At 40.4% G+C, this 23,704-nt stretch overlaps 1 protein-coding gene across 2 annotated transcripts in view; it reads left to right on the forward strand.

The window, feature by feature from the left end:
* Positions 1 to 14,019: 14,019 nt before the first annotated feature.
* Positions 14,020 to 23,704, forward strand: part of erbb4b (erb-b2 receptor tyrosine kinase 4b) — a 453,698-nt gene continuing 444,013 nt past the window's right edge. For both annotated transcript variants that reach the window (XM_070543942.1, XM_070543941.1), the window contains exon 1: positions 14,020 to 14,443. Coding sequence is in view for 1 of the 2 variants with exons in the window: in XM_070543941.1 (XP_070400042.1) it covers positions 14,365 to 14,443 (79 nt within the window). In the remaining variant the exon portion in view is untranslated. The remainder of the gene's footprint in view (positions 14,444 to 23,704) is intronic.

Raw genomic sequence — 23,704 nt, forward strand, 5'->3', positions numbered from 1 at the left:
GTTTATAGCTTTTACGCAGTTTTTTCATCGTGTCACTTTTCTTACTCAAAGCCACACCAAAGACATTCCCTGCTTCTTCATCCTACTGGTTGAAAGCAGAATTACAACTGTGGTAAACAATCCTGCAGCAGCCTGCTGTAGTTAGTGGTAACAAAGAGCTAATGCTAACACGAGTCAACCGGTACTAAAAAAGCCACAAAGTAGAAAGGACTGCACTATTGGAAAAAATATATATAACAAGTCCAGTAGCACAAAACCAGGGGAACATTGATTTTGTAGCCTCTGTCAGCTCCCTCAAATGTAGGCCGCGCCTATGTTCACCCTGTTTTTAGCTCTTTGCTTCACCTCCGAAGACATTACTCTCTTACTTTTACTTCCAGGCTCTGCCATGATGCCAACATAAAAAGTGAAATTCTACTTCTTCTCTTTGGTGTGCTTTTTATTTATAGGCAGCAAACTACAGCTAACTGCTAGCCTTTATATTAGCTAGCGGTGGAGTAAACAGCTATTGCCGTAAAGCAGATAGAGACTTCCACCTAGTGCACCTATCAGAAACAGGCTAAATGTGCTTTCTGGTCAGCAGAGGGCTGCAGACTGCTGTCCAATGTGAAGATGATCTATTTTCAATGTTGAGAATCACTGATACCAGTTTGAAAGCAATAGCTTAAAGTGTTAAAAATATTTATTGTTGCTTTAAATGTGTAACTTGGGATTATTTATTCATGCAAAGAAGGATAGTTTTGTAGCATTGTTACTGAGAAAGATAAAACTAAAATTAAATTTTAATTAAGTTCCTGATTCAAGCTTCTAAGGCCAACTTTATGCAAACACTGTGTTAGTTGTGTGTTGGTGCAAAGGCTTCTGGGTAATGGTGGGCAGGTTTGTGGTTGAAGACCGAGGTCTACATATTATTGTGGGGAGGAAGGGAACTTCCACTTCCCTTCCTATGCTTACCCGCGTTGTGAGGACTGCGGGGTGAGCAACAAGTACAAAGAAACAGGTGGAGGAATGCATTTTTGTAAAAAAGACTAAAAGAAGTGCAGCTACAAATGACTGTGGAAAAGTCAGAAGAAGAGCAAACTAGATAAAAGAGAGCGTGCAGGCAGGAAGGAAGAGTCTGCAAAGTAAGCCGAGAAACACCCCAGAGTTGCATTAGTTGCTTCTTGGGAAGTCAGACTGAAAGAAGGAAAGACATTGTGAGAAAGAACAACAGAGAAACTGAGTCAAGAAGACAGAGTTAGAAAGAGGTATAAATGCATCTAACACAGGAAGACAGCATGTGACAGAAAGAGAGAAAGTAGGGGTTTGTGGAGCGGTGCACACCTGCAAATCGGCTCGAAACTGTGAAAATAAACTGGAAAACAAAGATACAGTCTGAGGCCTGCCATTCAGCAGTAGCACCGGTTTACTGTGGGACACTGGGATGTGGGGTTGCAAACACCGGTGGTTTTTGGATAAATGGATACACAGCTGCTAAGAGCTGAACTGAAAACAGGGAATAAATGTGAACACAAACCCATTTTTCAAACATCACAAATAAAGAGAAGGAAGTGTCATCAGTTTAAGGCTTAGTGCAGCCTAATCTGAGTTTCAATTGTGGACTGACAAGCACATGTAAACACTGAAATTATTAAGATAGGAAGAGCTCAAATGTTTCCCTTTTTTTAGTTTTTTCAAGAAAGCCACTCTCCCACTTCAGAGTGTAGCACTTTTTGGGGGTGGGACCTAAAAGTGGTCGCACGAAAGGAGTCAAAATTCAAACAGTAACCACATGTTCAGCAAACCAATATGTGTTAAGCCAAAATAGGCAGCCTTAGCTGTTCCTCCATCACATCTTCTGCTACTGATGGCTGGGTTGAAAACACATCTCGCCTGTCACTACTGTTGAGCTCCGCATTTAAGAATAAATGATCGAAACACTCAGAATCAGGCAGATTTTTGTGCCTTTTGTGTTCTGCTTCGTAGAGAACTTGTGACATACGGATCATGCAATGTTGCTTCTGTGAAAAAATGCTGAGAAGTTGCCAGGAAATTGGAGATGTTTGGCTTGACTGTACTTGTCAGAAGAGAGGAGGGACACAGCTGGTTAGTCCAACTGAAACAATACATTTTTAGGTTTTTAGCCTTGCTGTGTGTGTGGGTGTGTGTGTGTGTGTGTGGTTTCACTGCAGGTGACAAGATACATTGTTTTCTAATATATATATATATATATATATATATATATATATATATATATATATATATATATATATATATATATATATTCAGTCAAACCAGAAGGTCTCAAATTAAGAACATTAATAACTACTTTGTCAAATAGAGCAAAATAAAAGAAAAAGACTAAAGAATGGAACAATCGGTGCAACAACTTCTGTCACGCTTCACATCACTTTTTTTTAAAAGTCAGCACTTTTGTGGTCACACATTCTTGGGTCAAGAGGAGAGTGGAGGAGACGGAAAGACTGACACACTTTGAGGCTGTTCTAGTGCCTGTAGAAAAAAACAAGACTTTAGTGGAACATGTTCTAGTTCAGCCACACGTTTTTGCCTCACTGAGTTCAGGATGTGGATACTTTATCTTGATAATTCATTCACATTGAATTTAAACAGATTTCCTCCTATTTCTCATTTAATTTGGATTTAGATGAAACAATGGTTCTGGAGTCGTCCTTTTTAGTCACATCTCTTATTTTTGAACATACTCAAACATTAAACTTTGATTTAGTTTTGGAGCCAAATTGAACAACTGTCCAAACTAACAAATGCATAATAAACAAACACATGAGTAGAGCTTCTGTTTTGGCCGCTCCTGTTCGGACCCTTTCCTTTACTGCCATCTAGTGGTGATTCACTGATCAACACACTGAGACTTTGTCTCTTTTGCTTTGGTGCATTTTACAAAACAGAGATACATTTCTATTAACTGTTATATCCACCTCCAAAGCACTTTGTCATTTGTCATAGTAGCAGATGATCATTCCTATCAACACATTAGAAAAGCTTCTGGGCGTGCTAATGTTATTTATGTCATCATGTCAGTAAAAATCAACTAAACTTGAATAGTTACCGCATGTATTCTTAATGGGCCTCAATTATCTACCTCAGTTAGTTGAAGTAAAACGTTGAACTTGTACAAGTTGGGGCGTATGTAGGGGGCGACGGTGGCACAGGAGTTAAGTGCTCGCCCCGTAATCGGAAGGTTGCAGGTTTCGAGCCCCGCTCAGTCTGTCGCTGTCGTTGTGTCCTTGGGCAAGACACTTAACCCACGTTGCCTGCTGATGGTGGTTGGAGGGACCGGTGGTGCCAGTGCTCGGCAGCCTCGCCTCTGTCGGTGCGCCCCAGGCCAGCTGTGGCTACATCGTAGCTCATCACCACCAGTGTGTGAATGTGTGTGTGAATGGGTGAATGACTGATTGTGTTGTAAAGCACCTTGGAGGGTTCCAGGACCCTAGAAGGCGCTATATCAAATAAAGGCCATTTACCATTTACAAATCAGTCAATTTTATGCATTTCTGGATGCTGTGATTTATTACTTTGCTTTTGCGCAAACCTTTGAACAAAAGAATTGCAGAGAGTCCATCCATCCATCCATCCATACATCCATTTTCAGCCGTTTATCTGGAGTCGGGTCACGGGGGCAGCAGTCTAAACCTGTACGCCCAGACATCCCTCACCCCAGCTACTTGAGCCAGCTCTTCCGGGGGAATCCCAAGGCGTTCCCTGGCCAGCCGAGAGACATAGTCCCTCCAGCCTGTCCTGGGTCTTCCCTTGGGTCTCCCCCCAGTTGGACGTGCCCGGAAAACCTCACCAGGCAGGCATCCAGGAGGCATCTTGACCAGATGCCCGAGCCACTTCAACTGCCTCCTCTCGACGTGGAGGAGCAGCGGGTCTACTCCGAGCCCCTCCAGGTTGACTGAGCTTCTCACCTTATCTCTATAGGAGAGCCTGGCCACCTTGTGGAGTAAACTCATTTCGGCCGCTTGTATCCGTAATCCCGTTCTTTCGGTCACTACCCAAAGCTCGTGACCCTATAGGTGAGGGTCGGAACGTAGATCGACCAGCAAATCGAGAGATTTGCGAAGAGAGTATGAAACAAAAATGTTTAACATGCATATTCAGTGTACCTCACTAAATGCAGCAATATTTAACTTAACTTAATTCCAATGGTTGTGCAAATATTGTACAGTGTCGTCTTGAGCATTTGTCTCAGCAAGATTTGGCTTTTTGCTTTGCAAAAAATCTGCAGAGTGAACTGTCTTGATGACACCATGACAACCATGAACATTTACAAATCACTATCTAAAACAAGGACTTCAGGAATTTTCTTATTTGATGACATTGACTCTTTCATACTTGTTTTTAAGGACTGAGCTTTAAATCGTGTGCAAGTGAAAGACTTTTGCAGGTTATCAGCTAAGTTTTGCAGTCGGTTCTAACTGTTCTGGGAAATGCAGCAACCGTTGATTCTGATCAGACACGACCTGTCTGAGGTGTCTCGGCGGTAGGGCACACGATCCCACAACGATGGAATTGCTTCTCTCCTGCAGACTGTTGATATTAACTAGCACGTCACATGTGTTTACTCAGATTTTTACCAATAGGAGGCTCATGTATGAGCAGTAAACATGAAAAAGACTTTGCTATAAATGTTTTTGGGGATAATTAAAATGAAAAGATTCACACGTTGAGTTCCGGGGGACTTCAACTCTATAGTGTTGGCTCTAGTCTTGCTCTAAACTCTCCATCCAGTAGATGGTAGCATTGTAATACCAACCTTGATGTCATTGCTTCCACCTCATTAGCACAGTAAAGCTCATTTAGAGCAGCATTAATAAGTTGAGAAGAGTTGTCTCTCTGCTTTATGTTCAAGTATAACGCAACACAGCCTCATTAAAACCTCTGACTGCCCTGAAATCTGCTGCGTAAGCAATCCAGTTTACAACACATTCCCAAGGGCGCATGGCAGCGATTATTCATCAGTGACTGGTGTGTGAGTGTGTGAGAGAGTTTGAACATGATACCTTACAGAAATGATCACACACACACAGGAGAAACCAACCTTCATCCAAGCTTCTCATGGCTGAATTAAATCACAATAAAATCACTTCAGAAAATCAACAAATGTGAGTTTTTTATTTTTTATTTTTCCTGCATTGCAGTGAAAATAAAGTGAAGTGTTTTAGCCCAGCCCCTCACCGATCTGATGGTTTGGGGAAACTGAGTATTTCCACTCACAGCTGAATTAGCCTGCTTCACTCAGTGGACAGAGAGCATTCGTCAGCGAACTGCAGTAAGATGCAACTCAATGGCAGTCAACATTTCCCCTAATGGGAAACAATTACACACTCAGTGGATTCTTCACTGACTTCTGATGAGACTCATTCACTGAGGAAATGGCCACGTAATCATGTGTGTGTAATGCGCCAACGCTGCCGATTGCTCACTGAATCGGGCTCGTGCAGACCCAGTCGGAGCTTCAGATGACTCTTTAGACATGATACGAGTGACGGCGGAATAAACGTGGAGTGAAATGGCTGACAGTACAGCATATGTGATCAGAGGAGTAGCATTAGTTGTTTTTTTTTTCATTTAAATGGGTGAACACAAGTCCCCCACAAAGCCAATAAACTCTAATGCAGCTCTTTCTCAGGAGAGCAGCAGTGTGAACAAATTGCAGCGGGAAAGAGGCACTCTGTGGGATTTATTTTTACTGACATACACGCATCGGCATTTTTCTTCCACACAGAAATCCTTGACATCATTTTGTAGATTTAGTGTTTGTTTTTGTACCGACTGGCTCAAGAGAGGCTTTGCAATCTCAAAACTAGAAAATGTGTTCATAAATATCTTTGCTCAAATTTTGACTTAACCCAAAAGTACTCCATCAGTAAGAGGAATTTGGTTCTTAGCTGTTTTTACTTTGATGCAAAGGTGACATTATGCCAAAAAAACTTTATCATACAGAAATGTTTTGGAAAAGAAAAAAAAATCTAATCAGATTGTTTTCATGACTTGAGTTAGCTATACTCTATTGAGTCAGTCGTTAGTCTGATTGCATCAACAATGTAAAACCAAAACAGAACATAAACAGTTGTGAGATTTTATCTTATTTATTATTAATTTTCATCCCTGAACGTGTTTTTTGGTTTGAAAGTCGTGATCCCGAGAACAAAATGATCAGATGTTTGTGGTTTAGTGACATAATCGTACGTTTATCTGTCATGTATGGATAAAATCTTCTCTAAAATGATTAATAACTACGTTTTCTAATGCCACCATTCTCTTCTGGACTAAGGTTTAATCCTTCAAAGCTTGAAATAATTACACATACATGCATGTGCGCATGCACACACACACACACGCACTCAAACAAGTTCATTTAGTAACTGCATTGATGCCTAACCCTCCCTAGTGTATTCCTAAGCCTAACTGTAACAAAACTCAATGTGCGTCTCACCTCTAAACCTCCTCCCTAAGCCTAAAACAGGGGCTCCACCATATTAGGATTGGATTTTGGTCCTAAAAAGGGCCATCGGTCTTCAGGAGATTAGTGAACATGCCAGTGTTCACACACACACACACACACACACACACACACACACACACACACACACACACACACACACACACACACACACACACACACACACGTAGGAGCATGCATGCAAAAATGTACACACACACACACACACACACACACACACACACACATTGGTCCTTTCCAACTGTAGATCCTCCACTAGAGGGCAGCAGACTTGTACATACGACAGGTTTACGTACCATAGAAGATACTAATACTAATCCCCCATCTGGACCCTTTAAGGCCAGAATTGGTTTAATGGGAATTTGCAAGAAGTTAGATGTTTTAGTGAGAACTTATTTTCTGATTTACATGTCAAAGCTTTCACTACCTAAACTTTTCAGATTATTACAGAACAGATCTAACAGAAACCTTTTTAATAAAGTTTTGCAGTTGCACAACTACTGACCAAACAATAGATTAGAATTCACATAGAAATGCAGTTAGTAAGAAAGCACATAACTTAAACAAAACAATCTGAGTGAGGATAAGCTTTGTTGTCATATTTACACGACTGATTATTCTGATTTGGTCTATTTTTGTGCGTGTTATGAACATTTTTATAACATTCCGTATGAAAGAGACTCGAGCTTTTATTCTTGTTTGGTGTCAAATGTGTAAAGCCTCAAACCGTTAAAGATTGTTGAACCTCGTAACAAAAAGATTAGGCTTAAAATAAATAAATAAACAAAAGCAAAACAATTAAATAGTTCTGATTAAAATCCCGTCCATCTAAATACTAAAACCATGTCTCATTTGAGCAGAAACAGTACTTTGAGGCAAGGACCCAAAGTCCTCTTTGGGGGATGCTGGGTCCCAGGAGATAAAACTTTTAGTTTGTGACTTTTTAATAAAAAGAAGAAAATAACTAAAAAAAAGCACATTATGCAGGTGTGAAACATACTCCTTTTAATCTGCGACTCATTAGAAAATGCAAGCAAACTGTAAAAATTCTAATTAAACCAACAACTGGTTTGACCAACAAGAAATTCTAACCTAATTCGACGCGATTTTTAAATAAATGCAAAAATAAAATGACCATTTCAAATTGTAAAAACCATTAAAGCTTCTTTCCGAGTATTTCTCTTATCCAATGGTACCATCTAGTGGCTGACAAGCGTTTCACACAAAACGCTGTTCCTATGTTATTTAAGACGGCGACTTCACGTTTCTGTTTATAAATGTGCTTCTGTAGCCGACAAACAGAGCTAAAACACGTTGTTTTACGAGTATTATTCTCATGTCATGTTGTGTTTTCATATATTTATATTTTAGAGACTTTCTTGTCCGTGAAAAGTTCCTCAACTCTGCATCAGCCCAGGTATTCCTTACATGTGAAGCGTCTAAGCGGTAGTCTAACGCTATTGGTTAGCTCTGGTCGGCGCTCAGTTTCCTATTGCACGGAGCTCTGCCGGGCAGGGGGCGTGCTTAGCAATAATAAAAAAAGACGTATTGCTTATATTATATCACAGTTCATGATAAGATAATCACTTTTACGGATTTCTGACAAATCAAACATAATTTCTGAAAGAGGAAAACTCCGGAAAGCAGCTTTAATAACAGTAAGGGAGACTCTGAAGCAAATACTATTCCTTGATCCAAAGTTTGTCTCCTTTTAAAATGTAGAGTTATAATAAAATGGTTTAATAGAAATCAGACACAAGAATATTAAAACCCATGGAGTTTCGACACTTTAAAATTCAGACTTCATCTTTTTGAAAAGAAAAGTGTCCATTAGGAATGAATAATCACTGAGAGGAACAGGACGGTGGGGGCGGCTGCTGATTGAATTTTTATCAGTCAACATGTCGAAGGATGCGTCATTGCTGTTTATCTTGTGAGACTTGAGAAGAGCCCCGCAGCCTGAAATGTCAACCGACATAATCAGTGGTGATCTACATAAAAGAAAATTCTCATTATTTCTGTTTGTCCTTGTGATTATGGAACAGGAATATGTCCAGCCCTTACATCTGATCCAAAGTCATTCACTTATCCATAAGTACGTTTTAAATAGGGGAATGTGGGCTAAACCGACAGGTAAAAGAACAAAAGGAGCTTTAGCAGGAAGGGAGTTAAAACTATGTTTTCACCGAACTGTGTTCACGGCGATTAATGCAGGTGGCCACCCTGAAGGTGATTTGGTATTCCAGCAGTGTATAAGAAGTCTGAAACACTCCGAGGTGTTGTCTTTTAGATTTTTCATTCCCCAGACAACTTCAGTGCTATCTATTAAAACAAGCCTCCTCTTTTTTCTGAAAGAACAAATACCTCTCAGTTGTGCTTTTTCTGAAAAAGACAAGTTCTTTCTTCTCATTTCTTTTTGAGAAGTCTTTTAAATACATACTCCTTTTGTATTGTTTGGGGGGGTATAAGACACACTGAAAGACATGAAAACAACCTGCAGCACTACAATAACTTTTGTAGGAATATGCGAAATAAATAATACCAAAACATGTTTTGTTTTCTTAGTTTATCATTTTTGAGCTATTTACTGAATACTGCCTTTCAAATCAGAGACTTTATTTTAAAGGGGACATATTATGACTTTTTCTCATTATAATAGTTCTATGGTCGACATGTATGGAGTTCCCATTCACGTGAAGCAATTTTAGCAGTTTGGTGACTCTTGAAATTTTCAGTATATTCCAAAATGAGCCATTCCAGGGCTCTGTTACTTTAAGAAAAAAACTTGGAGCAGGCCACGCCCACCCATCCCCCACTTAAACTGCCTTAAGCAAAGAATCTCTGATATGCCGGAGGGTCTCAGAGTAGAGCCGCTGCTCCTCCAGCTACTCTTTCTTGCACGTGAGAGGTGGTCCTTTTCTAATTTCCGCGCTTGTGACATCACAAATGGGGATTTTTTTCAAACGGCTTGTTGTAGGCAAATAATTCTTAAAACTAAACACTGACAAAAACAGATGGATAGATTTTGTTCATGTTTTGAATGTGTATAGAGGCAGTATTGACCCACACTGCATCACAAAAGAATGTAAAAGGTGAATTTTACATATTATGTCCCCTTAAAGAACTGTTTTCTGCAACACTGTAATTATATAGTCTTGCCAATTTAAACTTGCATAAATAACACACACACACACACACACACACACACACACACACACACACACGCAATTTGTTACCTGTAGTAATTCCTCACCACATAAAACTACATAAACCCCCTCATTCAAATAAAATAAAAAAGGCTAATGAAAAGCCAATCACTAGCGTTGTTGGGTATGCACTCCTCTCCTATAAGCCTCCTTTCCTCTCTGCAACATGTGGCTGGGACAGTTTATCTTACTGAAGGTTTATCTAAGTGTGCGGGAGAAGTGTTCCGCTGCAGGGAGAGATTGCCTTTACTTGCACGGCACCACCGGAGCAAAACAATGTGCCGCATGATAAAAAATGGCTTCATAACGCTCATATTGTGTGTCTGGCATCATTATGAGGCACAATAGCCTCTGGAGGGCCAGGCTTTTATTGGCGTGCTTCTTGCAGCAGCAAAGTCTCATCTATTAAACAAATCAGGGGGTTATGTATTAGATTAGCAGTACAACAGGCGCTGGGGAACGGCTAGAACACATGAAACCCCTTCTTACTCTGTCTCATAATCCCTGGAATAAAATACCTAATTGACAGCATTAGTTTGACACTGTCAGAGGGTGCCTCCTTAAAGCATAATGAAAACACACCGTGTTGGTAAATTGCATTTTTGGTATTAAAAGTGATAAACGGTAGCCATTTGGGGCATATTTAGAGTGAAGCCTCTCCTCATAGCCTGCTGCCAGATCCAATTTTTCCATATTTCTTAATACATTCGAGGTGTCACTGATATTAAAAGCTCAGTTCTGCTGAGAAATATTTAATAAAGCACCTGCATGTGATGGGAAGCCAATGTCAAAGTGAGAGACAGGAAACTAGCTGGTGGCAGGTTGGATTGCCCCCCACCTACTGTGCCACTTGCTGGTACTGCGACCTAAGTGAGGAGAACCGGACTGCCCCCCACTGGTTAAGGGTCAACTGCAGCAGAAGTTCAAGAAGTGCCCCTCACAGTTCAGTGCACTATTCATATCAAAGCCAATGATAGTGCTTTGACTTTGCAGCTTTGTTTGCAAGAGTGTTGGTTGGACTTGGAAGTTTTTCTCAGTTTGAGATCCAGCATTAAGGCAGAATGGTGCGGGTGAGCAGGATAACTCCCTGTTCGTGTACAGAAAAGTACTCCATCATCTCTGGGGAGGAGCGACCTTCCAACTGCTGTGAGAGAGTAATGTTTATGAGGCGGTTGCTCACACACATAAGGGAGGAAACCCTTTTCCTGCAGTCTTTATAAAGCTAACTTAATTCCAATCGCAATAAAATGCAAACTTTGGTATTTTAAGATTTATAAATGTAATTTCCAGATGATGCACCTGCGTTAGATTTTTAAAAATTAAATAAATATAACAGAACTGCCCACATATCACCTATGATAAGGCTCGTTGATACTGAATGACAACGTTTTTTTGACTTTTAAAGTTACATATTTTAAGTGTGTGGAAGTTTTTTATGTGTCAACAGAACTGAAGGTGAAGGAGGGTGAGAGGATGTCAATGACATCAAAAACCTGTCCAGATGTGTGGACATACTGGAGCTCCAGGAGGCCTTTAACCTGCTTCTGAAGTTATAACCTTTTGTCACATTGTTTGCGTAACTTAAATTTCTCGTTGGTATCTTGCAGTCACTGCAAAGTCATTTTCTTTTAAATAACTGTGGAGTAGAGAAAGCAAATAATAATAATAATAATAATAATAATAATAATAATAATAATAAATAACAGCCTTATAACCACCAAGCTTTTTGATTTCTCATTTATTTGTGTTTATTTATTTTCTTTAGTAGAACGATGTGTGTTAATTAGGAGTCTACAAAACAGTTTTTATTTTTTTTAAAATCATTATTACTTTGAGAGAGATGGGCCCATTTGTAATGTGGACAAAGCGCATGGGTCCCAACAGGTTTTGTCCACGGTTTCTATGGTGGCCCCACAGGGTTTTGAATGGGCCAATGAATGAGTCAAACCATCTGGGTCCCTCTGAAAACCTATTAAAATCTATGTGGGCAGACCCCGATGGGGCCATCATAAAGCTTGGTTTATGCTTGACGCATTCACTTTCCGCGCGGTGATGCGGCTCGCGGATGGAACGCGCTTCACAACTCGTAGCTTTTATGGTTCGTGCGGCTCGTCTCTGCGGCGAGCCAATATTCTCCCAAACTGTAGGAGGCAGCATGGAGCTCTACGGCAAGCATCCAACACTACACCGTGGTAGAAGTAGAAATTACTGTTTACAACATGGCATTCCAGCATTTTTAACAGCGTCCTCGTCTTTTCCGACAGTGCGAGCTATTTCTCTCCAAGAATTATTAACAACATGTTGATCCCGGTGATCTCTGAGAGCTGAATCATACAAATGTCTGTATTTACGAACCTCTGCCATACTAATTCTTGCCGGTCCGCCATGTTTTTCCGCGTCCGTCCGTCCGCGTGGTTAGAAATTTTCCGAGGTGCGCGTTGCGGAAATTCTGGGCCATGCGGAGACGCGGTGGAGGGGCGTGGTTGTTAAAATGACGCAAAATTACGCAACTTTTCAGCGTGGAGCCGTGCGGACCTCGCGGACGCGTCAAGCATAAACCAACCTTAAGAAACCATTGTCAAAACCTCTTGGGACCCATACAGTTCCCGAATATATTCCATATGTATGCAGGTGAAACTAAAAAAATTTGAATATGGTGCAAAGTTTATTTATTTCAGTCATTCAACCCATAAGGTGAAACTAATATATGTAGACTCATTAAATATCAGCAAAGCGCATGGGTCCCAACAGCCACTCACCGTGTGAAGCTACAATGACATTCTGCTGAGTTGTGGTGCTCTCATGGAGGGGGCCATCATTTTGAACACTGTTGCTAAACATTCTCCCTCTCCTGATAATAACATTTTACTTTCCTCGAAATTGAATGTGCTACTACTAGTTTACCCGTTTAATTACAGATTAACTAGGATAAATACAATAAAGTTTATCTCCCACCAAATAGAATATTTACTAAGAAATCACAATGTAACCATAGACACATTACTTGATATATATATATATATATATATATATATATATATATATATATATATATATATATTGTGTGTGTGTGTGTGTGTCTTCTCGATCGTGAGTCGTGGAGGATGGCTGCTTATGAGCCAGGATCCTCTGTTTCTTCCTGTTAAAAGGGAGTTTTCCTCTCCACTGTCCCTAAGTGCTTGCTTAGTATGAGGATTGCTGTAAAGTCACTGACACTAGTCAATGACTTGATGCAATTTGCTGGGTTCCTTATATAGGAAAATTTTTTTCTGATTGGCTTAATGAACTGACCTGGATTGGAATGTTTATTATGTGAAGTGCCTTGAGACGACTCTTGTCATGACTCGGCGCTATATAAATGAACTTGAATTGAATTGAATTGAAATGCAAAACAATATTTTTCAAGCCTTAATTTTTTTAATTGTGATGATTATGGATTACAGCTTATGCAAACTCTAAATTAAAATGTCAGACAATCAGAATAATGTGAAAAGGTATCTCTCTATTCAGCAAATAAATCCAGAACAGCTGCAAAGGGTTCCTGAGCCGTTGGATCAGTTTTTCCTAAACGTTTTTATTGAGGACCCCCTTGTCGGTGTCCAAGAGAAGCCAGGACCCTCAACCCCAGCTCCTGCATGCATGCACACATTAAATGTGATTATTTACTAACTTTGTACATACAGAGTTAGAACTTCTGAATGAAGTTCTGTTTATGCCGTATGGTGTGTTCATGGGATTTCATAAATTTTGTTTTTACAGATAAATCTTCCTAACCTCACACCCTCCACATAGACAAAATTGTGGGGAGCCCAGTTTAGGAATTACGGCTTTAGATGGTCTCTCAGTCTAAGCTGAATTACTGAAAAAAATGACTTTTTCATCATATTCAAATGTATAAAATTTCACTGGTATTTTTGCTGCAGCCAACGTTTGACCACTCATGTCACCAACTATTTTGTAAAATTAGGCAAAAAAAGGTAATTATTATTATTATTTATAAAAACAGTACTAAATTAGAGTGCTGTTGTCATCAACAGTTCAAGTTAAACTAAATCATGCTGAACCCTGATCAGAATGTTCAAAACCACCTGTAGCGCTAGTCAGCTCTGCTTTACTTATTACACCTATAACTCCTTCTGGCAGAATATTTCTCCGCTGTGTTCGGTGTGACAGGTGCACCAGAACCGACGCACGGATTCAGGAGGTTTCTGGATCCCGCGCCAACCAATCGGTTGGTGCGTCAGGCTGTGGCTGGTGGGGTTTGGGGTGATCGCCGCGCCTCTGGTCCAATCACGGCGCTGGTAGGAGGGCTTCAGGGGAGCCGGGGGTGTGTCTGAGGAAAGCGAGTCTGCAGCTGCACATTGTGTCTAAGTCGGGGAGTAATGGCTTGAGTACTGCTTCACCCAATTTAGGGAAGCTTTTTTTTTAGCGCGTGAGTTGGAAATTGATACCAGAGTGTTTCTGATTTCACGTCAGTCACTAATTGCGCCTGCAGGGGCTGAGAGGCGACACAAAGAACACTTGGACAAACTAAACTTGTGCAGAAGCAGCCAAAGTCCCCAAACTCGCAGGCTGAGGGCTCGTCGGGCGCAAACGCGTCTTTATTTCTGGCTATAGGGCAAGAACACGTCGCTGGACATGTGAATTTAAAGGAGATACCTTCCAAGCACAACAATGAAACCAACGACTACCCTGGGCTGCCTCTGCTTCCTCCTGACAAGCCTCCTGTTTGGGTTCAGCTGTTCACAATCAGGTGAGTAAAAGCCAAGTGCCGGCCCCCTGTGTATCCGTGGACGGTGGAGCTGGTAAGTGCGCGCGGAGCGCAGCGCAACCAACCACCGAGCGCACTAAGTCTTTTTTTATCAACACTGTTCCTTCTTACGCACCAGACAGCTCTGTTGGGGGTCAGAAGACCCGAAAGCGTCGGTTTCTAATATTAAAGATTTGGCTCAGATAGGAAAGGGAGAAAAAAATCCCTGCGCTGGTTGGAGCAGATGGCAGGTTGTGGCAGTGAGCTAGATCTGAGGAGCTGCAGGAAACACGGCGAATGACTTCCTCTGTCGTCTTCTTTCACAAAGCCACACTGTTGATAAAGGAGAGCATCTGGTGTCCTTAACACGCGTCGGTCAGACAAACACAGAGCTTGGTGAGCTGGCTGCTCCTGTGGATAAACAAGCTGTCAAATGCGCAACTGGGCTAAAAGTTGCCCAGAACTGTGCTCCTAATTTATTTGGGATAAAAAGCCGCGACACAGTGGTTCCTGATTTAATTAACACGCCAGAGTTCGTTGGACAGCAGGTCTTTGCAGCGCTGGTTCAAAGGACACTCGTATACGTTAAAAACTTCCTTGTCTCGGTTGTCTGGACGTGTGGCGTTATTTATGATCATCCTTCAAAATGCATGAATTTATCAGCTTAAAAAATCATGCAAATCACTAAGATTTTACTCATCACCTGAGGGATCATGTGGACTTGAGTGCTGCAGCGCAGAGCGTTCACACTGACAGTGGCGCTACTGTTTGTACAGTGCAGTGACGCTCTTTACGCACGGGGCGGCATAGGTGCTCTCACAAGTGTTCCTGAAAAGCATGGAGATCAAACCCTCATCGTCATCATTGTGCACAATCATCTTCATGCAGGACTAGGATTGATCATAAACATAAACAACATAAATATTTATGATCAGACATAAATTAGCTCAATTATCCTCTTTTAGAAACTATTTTTATTAATTTATTGAACTTTTTATGAAATATCGCCACAAGCACATCATGCAAAGGAAAACAAGGCATTCATTCTAATGTGAATATGGAGTTGATTGTAATGTTTATTTGCGTAGAAGAAAACACATTTAAGTGTGGTAAAATTTTGATTTTGTTTAGTGATTAGTGTAAAAGTTTTTAAACATTTGCAGATTTTAGTTTATCTTGTAGAAAATAAAATAATGTTCCTTGAAAGAATTTGCTCTAAAACTGAGTTGGACTATTTTGGAGGCATGACTGTTGACAAGATGGGTCAATAAAAGGGTAAGAAGGAGAGACACACACGTGCATGTGCACGCACACACACACACACACACACACACACACACACACACACACACACACACACACACACACACACACACACACACACACAGAGAAACATGTTCACACACAAAACATGATACATGCATGCAAAGACATACATGCTCACACACATGCACACACCAAACATGATAAACACACACACTAAAACATTGCATTACTGAAAGTTTTCTTTAACCAGGATCAAAATAAATGAGACAATAATTCACTTTAAAAGAAAAAAAAATGGACTTTTAGTCACCAGTAAAGCTCCAAATTATGGAAATGCATGTGTAAGAAAAAAAGCTGCACGAAGGAAAGCTGCAGAGAAATGCAAAAAAAAAGTGGATTATACAAATATGAGTGTGAGAAATGGCGTAAACAGGGATTAACTTTTGTCAGTAAAAAAATGAAAAGACAACATCCTTCCTGTATGTGCGACCACGCAAACACATTGCCTCGTAAAAACACGATTCTCATGCACCTTCCTCTGTAATTTTATTTAGCTTTAAGTCTTCTAACGACTCAAAAACAAATTAGAATACAATCCTTCAACTTTTGTATTTTTCCAGCCTTTCTTTTGTTAAAAAAAACACTAGTGACGTTCGCAAATATTTAATTTCTTCAGTAAATTAGAAGTTTTCTAGACAGAAGCAGGATCTACCAACTGTAATATGCTGAGTTTAACATAAGTCCCTGCTCTGCACACTTCCTCTTCATTTGTCTGAAGCTGGATGAGCTCAGGGAAGCATACAGCTGTCAGTACTCAACCATATGCTCAGTACTCCAAAACTATCTGGCAATATGAATATTGATATAATGTGTATGAAGGAGTGCATCCACAGTGTATGTATAGAATGCAGCTGTTAAAAAAATCATCATAATTAGTATCACTTTCATGTTTTACTTGTTCCATTTCACTGCTTTTGACTTCAGTGTGTCTCAAAACGGAGGAAGTTGAAGGATATTCTGCTTGTTTCGCCCCTTTATCTCACGTTTGCACTCGCGGTTTACTGGGCTGAAATCGACAGGGCCGCTCCAGTGTGAGTTTGTAGTAACTCACAATGTTTACAAGGCTTGAGTGCAGCTAAATGAGAAAAAACAAAACAAATAAATAAAAAAATCAACAAGAGTAAAGGGAAAAATTAGTTTTTTGTCCTCTTTCCCTTTTTGTCAGATTTTTGTGCTTTTACAATGACCAGAGACTTTTTTGTGGGCTTCTCTGTGTCGTGTGTATTTTTCTTTACCAGCTGAAGCGCAGGGAAAGAATGGTGACACATTTAGCAGCCTACAGTGTTCCTCTGTGTCACAAAGCCCTCTCACAGTCATATCTGCTATTGCCTGTTAAAGGAGCTTTGACCCTGCACCGACACCAGGCTTTATATTAGAAGAAAGGCGGTCTTTGATTAGGTGGTGATTCACTTCCATTTATTGGGGGGAAAAAAAGGAATCTGAACCTTTGTGCTTTTGTCCCCTCTGTCCCCATCTGGGTTGGAGATGAAAAGCAACATTTAGTTATCGATCCGCTATAAAGAGAGTTCTGCTTAATTTAATCTCAACTATTTCTTTACTGCCTGTATAAACAGCAACATTTCTGTGGTAAATATCTCGCTGCAGGAAGGATGTAAGAAACTATTACTTATAAATCTTTAGATTATTGTCTGTGTCCCTGGTGAGTGTTTGTTGGCGTTTCCTCCGTCTAACAATGCTGAGAAAACAAAGATGGACCATCATTTGTTGTGTTTTTTCTCTCCTGAGGGTTTCACTCTGTAGACAGTAATAAATGATGAAAACAATAAGTGAGCTTTCTTTGTTTGGAATGCAAGATTTGTGAGAATTAGTTGTTTAGAAATCTGAGCGGTTGCATTGAAATATATTAAAAAAAAATAATATGGAAGAGAATTAGGGCCACTGAAAAGAAAAAAGGACATGAAGATAATTCTAACTTTAATCTCAGATTTTTTTTCTCAAAATTCTGACTTTAATGTCAGAATACTGAATTTATTCTCGGAATTCACACTTTATTTCTTAGTCAAAAAATCTAAATTCTTAATTCTGAGAAAAGTTAGAATTCTGTGAGGGGGGAAAAACCGACACAAATTTTGAATTCGAATGGAAAAAGAAAATCAAAATTCTGAAAAAAAAAAGTTGTCAGAATTCTGTGTTTTCTCAGTATTCTGATATTTATTTATATTTTTCCTCAGAATTCTTACTTTAATCTCAGAAATCTGACTGGTCTCAGATTTCTGAGATTAAAGTCAAAATTCTGACAAAAGAAATCAGAAGTCTGACATTTTTCTGAAAATTCTGAATTTAATTTCTTTATTAAACTTATTTTCTTTTAAAAAAAATCTAAATACTGAGTCTGAATTCTCAGATTCAAGACAGAATTTTGACTTGCATCTCAGAATTCTGAGATGCAAGTCAAAATTATCTTTCTTTTCCTTTTTTTTCTTTAGTGGCCCTAATCCTCTTCTCTATTACGATCATTAACCCTCTCAGGCTCAGAATAATGTTTGATAAAAGGACGAACAACTAAGTCCTTCAGCGGTACTTCATGAAACATGCATGTGGAGTAACCAGGTAGGTAGGTTTTACCTGTTGCAAATCTGCAACGCCTGCCTCCAGAGGGCTAAAACCCCTAAAAATCACAAAAGATTCTCTTAGCAAAACAAATATTTTTGTGCGTCATCCAAACGTTTGTTTCCTCGTGTTTTTTTGAAATGCGTTACTATCACTTGTGCTTTGAGTTGTTTTTCGTCTGAAAATAAAATAGCTGACATGTTTCCAGTTTGACTTGTTGATGGGCTCATAACCGTCCTGTTTTCAGACAGCAGAAATGATTGAATCGTATCCTCCATGACCTTTACAAACTCCCGCACCCTCATTTATCACACGCAGTCGTAGATGTGCCACACGTGTGCATGTGTTATATCATGTGTCATTATCACCATGGCTATTACATGTCCTTTTAGTGGGAGACGTCACAACAGGACTGGAGCATCATCCATGTCTGCAGTATGTTTCATTGAGCCAGCTGTTTATCACGTATACATTTAAAATGCAAATGTTGTGTTCCAAGCATGGATTACAAACAACTAAATTACCTCTGATTTTATAAGGTGTATTAGAAATGGCCTGTTTATTTCCTGGTAATTTGTCACCCTTTTTGGTGTTTTGTCTGCTTCTCCTTTGGTCTGCTGTAAATTGAGCAAACATTTATTTTTGCTTTTGAGAGCGGGGAGGAAAAACCAAAAAGGAAAGGAAAAAAAAATGGAAGTGCAGCCAACCGTTTTGCAACACAGGCCCTGAGTGTTGAATACCCGAGTCCTTCATTAACAAGGTAGTGCAGCAAACACTCATACGTGCAAACAGAGTAAGCAAAGTCCTGCTTTATATCTTTTTATTCCACCTCTAGGCAGGGAAAAGAATCAGCTGCACTTTGATTAGGTTGCTGAATGTGCACTTGACCACTCGAAAGAGCTTGAAAAAGGACAATGTTTTGTTTCTGTTAGCGTTTAGGCGTCTTGAGTGTGATGCAAAACAACAAACACAAACAACACTCCAAGAAGAAAGGCCAAGTGATGAAGTGTCATGCACGGTGAAGGCGCGTGTCATTCATAGATCTTTTCATAGGATTTGTCTCCCTGGAATTGCTGTTGCTGCAAGGTTCATGTCTGCTATTGTGGTACGGCAGTTCTTTTAACAAAGACTCAGTCATTTATTCCAAAGGAGAAAAAAAATTGTTCTGCTGCGTAGTCGGGAAGAATGTTGTTCCCATTTTTTTGTCTTCTTACCCCTTCTTTCCACCGGAGCCGTCAGCAGCACATCATAGCTGCTGATAGGAACCGCTGTGGTCAACAGAACCTTTTCCACTGGAGCCGTCAGCAGCGCGAGTCGGCCGCGTCTCAGGAGCAGCGTGTCGCGGCCTTTACGCGCCGGTTCTAATACGCGCGACGCCTCTGAAACGGGTCAAGTTCAACATTTTTTGGGGAAGGAAAGACAGGAAATCAGACGCAGAAAGGAGCGGAGCTCCCGAAATTTTCAGAATAAAGAAACGTACTGCCTTCCGGTTGCTTTAATAAAAAAAAAAGTTACTGACTGTGCGTCCCTGTGAGAAGTTATCACCTAGCTAGTGGTCTCTTTTGTTTTTCGGGTCCATATTGGCGATTATAAAACGGACAGAACATAAAACACAAACCTTTTGGAGCCGTGTTGGAATTTTCTCCTGCTTGTTGTTGTGTTTACTGACGAAGTCACTCGTGTGACTTCGTGCTCGGTCGGTGACAGCTGCTCCCCTGCTGCTTCGCGTCTCGTGGGAAGGGCCAAGCAGCAGCTTACGCGAGCAAGACGTGCTGCTGCAGTAACGTGCTGCTGACGGCTCCGGTGGAAAGAAGGGGTTAGAATAAACCTTTGATTACAACTGGTGGTGCAAGTTCTCATGTAGGATGTCGTGTTTCATTCAGAAATAATCACGCAGCGGGTCACGTTTGCAGTGATGATGCATTCTGCCGTGTCAAGTTGGCAGTGCTTTCTGGGATAGTGGAGACGAGGCACGTAGATCTAGAATTTGACTACAAATATCTTTGGACCCCCCCCCCCACCCCCCACCCCCCCCCCCGCAGACTGCACCAATGTTCACTCTGGTTTTAGTTCTTTGCTTTATCTCTGAAGACGTATCTCTCTTACTTTTACTTCTAGACTCCACCTACCAAAAAGGGTGTTTTTTATTGACAGTCCTCAAACTGAAAAAGCTAAATGCTAGCCTTCATATTAGCAACAGGCACAGTCAAGAGCTCCCAAAGGTGTTCCAATTAGGGGTAGACCAATATATTGTTCAGCCGATATATCAGTTTTTTTTGTCTTTATTAAAGCAATTTTGAAGTCAGGCACATCCTCGGGCAGCAGTGCTTTTGCAGAATTTAATTTAAATGTATTTTTACATTCACTAACATCTGCATAACAAATACTCTAAATGAACTTTATTTAGACTTTAACACTGAGCAGCGCACAAAGTTAAGATTTAACAGTTAGTTAAATTCCAATTTCAGTTCAAAAACTGATTTTAGCTTCAGAAATGTACATCATCTGATGTTAGGACATTTTAGCAAGAAAATAAGATGGAAAACGTCGAGAATTCAGTGATGAAAATCAGCCCATTAAAGTCTGCAGTACATAGCAACCCTCGGCTGACCATGCTTCCTACATATCGGCATCGGTATCGGCATTAGAAAAACCAATATGGGTGGATCTTTAGTTTCAACCCGAACCACAAAACTGTTAAGTGCAGTTTCTGGTTAGCAGAGGGCTACAGAGGGCTGTCCAATGTGAAGACGCTTAGAGATGCACGATATATCAGCATCAATATTGGTATTGGCTGATGTTAGTCATCTTTTAATATCTGTATCGTATCGTGAAGTAAAAACCGGCCCGAAATTGACAACCAATATTTTTTTCCATCTCGTCTCCAGGCGTGTTGATGCGTAATTGTTTAGTCATGTTACATTTATGATAATCGTTTCAGAAGCGTAAATGTGTGTGGTGTGTGTATATAAAATCATATATACAAACGCACGCACACGCGCACGCACACACACACACACACACACACACACACACATACATATAAATATCGGTATTGGCAAATATTGGTTAATGGCCATAACAGCTATATTAAAATCAAATATTGTTTTCGGCCCAGTTTTCATATTGGTGCAACCATAAAGAAGCTCAAGAGCCACTGAAACCAGTTAGAAAGCAATAGCTCAAAGTGTTAAACTCTTAAGTGTATAAGATTTTGTTTTCAGCCATTTACACGTCTTCCTTTTTGACATAAAATGTTCAGCTTTTGTCTTTCTGGGAACATGGTCTAACTACCGCTCAATAATGCGGACTCGATTGGTTCTTTTTCATTTTGTCCCACCTGTTCCTTCCACTGAGTGGTTGTTTTGTCCATTCCACGCATCTTTCCTGCCCTCTGAATGGATTTTTGACATTGTCAATTTTCGTCTCATCAGCGAAAAAGTCGATTAATTTAGTCTGTTTCATTTTAGTCTTTTTCCAAGTGTTTTTTTTTGTTTGTTTGTTTTATTTTTTTCCGCAAAAATAGATTTGTGATGACAAAAGGACAAAAATATTTAACAACAGAATTTTCACTCAAAATTTGACTTTGCGATGGATTACTATTTTTAGTATAATTCATTAAACGTGCTTGTTTATGCCAGTCACTCATTTATGAAAACTTGCTCCCACACACTTACAAACACACCCGCTGCCTTCACCCTGAGCTTTCGCTTGAAAGTGGAAGCAAATGTGCACGTTCCAGACCCTCGGAAGCCTCACTTCCGACTTGGCTAAACAACGTAGATGTCTGGAGCCTGAACGCACCATGTATGTCTGTCACTTTGCAAGGCTTTTGATCTCTTTTGTTGTTGCTGCTACTCTTTTAACAATAAGCCCGTCTATCCTTCTGGAGGGCTGCAGGAGGCTTTCAGGCACAGACCCTTTTTGACAACCACATTTTGAGGGCTTCAAAATGTGGCGAAAAGTGTGTGGAGAAATGTACGTATGCTGTGTGTGTTTCCCTGTGCGGTGGTTGTGTCCGTCAGCGTGCACGTGAATGCATGGTTGGAGGGATAGAGGGTGACTGACAAGCTAACCAAGCTCCAGAGACTCCCTCTCTGCTCCAGTGTCTGCTTGTTCGTCTTCCTCCGCCCACCCTCTGCCTTCATCTTTGGCTTTGTAAGCCTCCACATTATGTGGGAACATTAAAATGACAATGGAAATTATGGCTAATCTTTGCTAAGACACACTCATTACCGCCACGTTTTTAGAACGGGAGTTTGATGATAAGAGTCAGTCTGCCATGGGCTTTTCTTTTTCCCTCTTTCCTTCTTTTTCCCTCTGAAGAGACAGTCTGACATATTGGAGTGATGTGTTTTATTCTCACTTTTTGTGTTATTTTTCTATTCCCGCTCGCAGTTAATAATGGTGGCAAATATATGAAAAGATGATAATAGGCTGACAACTTGGGCTTGAAAGACTGGCTCCACCTTCAAACGAGCTTTTCATGCCGTTCGGCATGTGGGTGTGTGTGTTAGAGGTCTGATTTCTCAACTCCTTCTTTCGCCGTCTCTTTCCTTTTTTTTTTTTTAGTAATCCTGTTCTTCTAAATTATTCATAGCTAATCTGCACGTACGACGTAATTACAGGCAGATTTGAGTGATATGACCGGCAGAACACAAGCTTCATGCAAAACCTTCATTTGTGCGCCTGAATAAACAGACTTTGAATGCTATTATAGGGCTTAGAAATAAGAAATAAGGAATAATACACTAGATATAAATGTAACTTCTGTGAGATTTTGCATCGTGAATATCTAAAATTTTGATTTGACAGAAAAATGTTTTACCTCCAAATTCATGCTTTGCCCATAAGATATGTCACTGAATCACCACTCATGTCTTTCTGCTTTGCCCCCAAGGCTCATACCCTGTTGGTATCTTTTTTGTGCCGCTGGCCTCTGATTAATGGAGCGGTGTGCCCTGGATGCTATTCTTGCAGGTTGATTTTTCACTTTCGCTGGAAGGCGGGGTGGAGAGGGATGTCCTTTTTAAATGAAGCACTTGGTGTTTGTGACCTGTAATAAATGAGTTTGTAGTCCATCATAGCAGCTGTAAGGAGGCATCTGGGAGTGAGGATGTGAGGAAAAAAAAAGAGGGAGAGGGGGTTCAGACTTGGTTGGGAAACGGTTTACACATGCAAGGATGAAAAATGACTGCACCAAACATGCTTTCGCTTATTGATGTAAGAAAAAAAAGTCCTTTGCAATTTTAGGAGTTTCCCACTGATAAAGGAAAATGCAGCAACCCTCCAAAAAGATGTACATGTCAGGTTTTTCAAGTGCAGTTCCACTAATCGCCCAGCAGGGCTCTGAGATCCTGAGGAAAC

This window comes from Nothobranchius furzeri, chromosome 14 (genome assembly GCF_043380555.1).
Source record: "Nothobranchius furzeri strain GRZ-AD chromosome 14, NfurGRZ-RIMD1, whole genome shotgun sequence".
Lineage (NCBI taxonomy): Eukaryota > Metazoa > Chordata > Actinopteri > Cyprinodontiformes > Nothobranchiidae > Nothobranchius > Nothobranchius furzeri.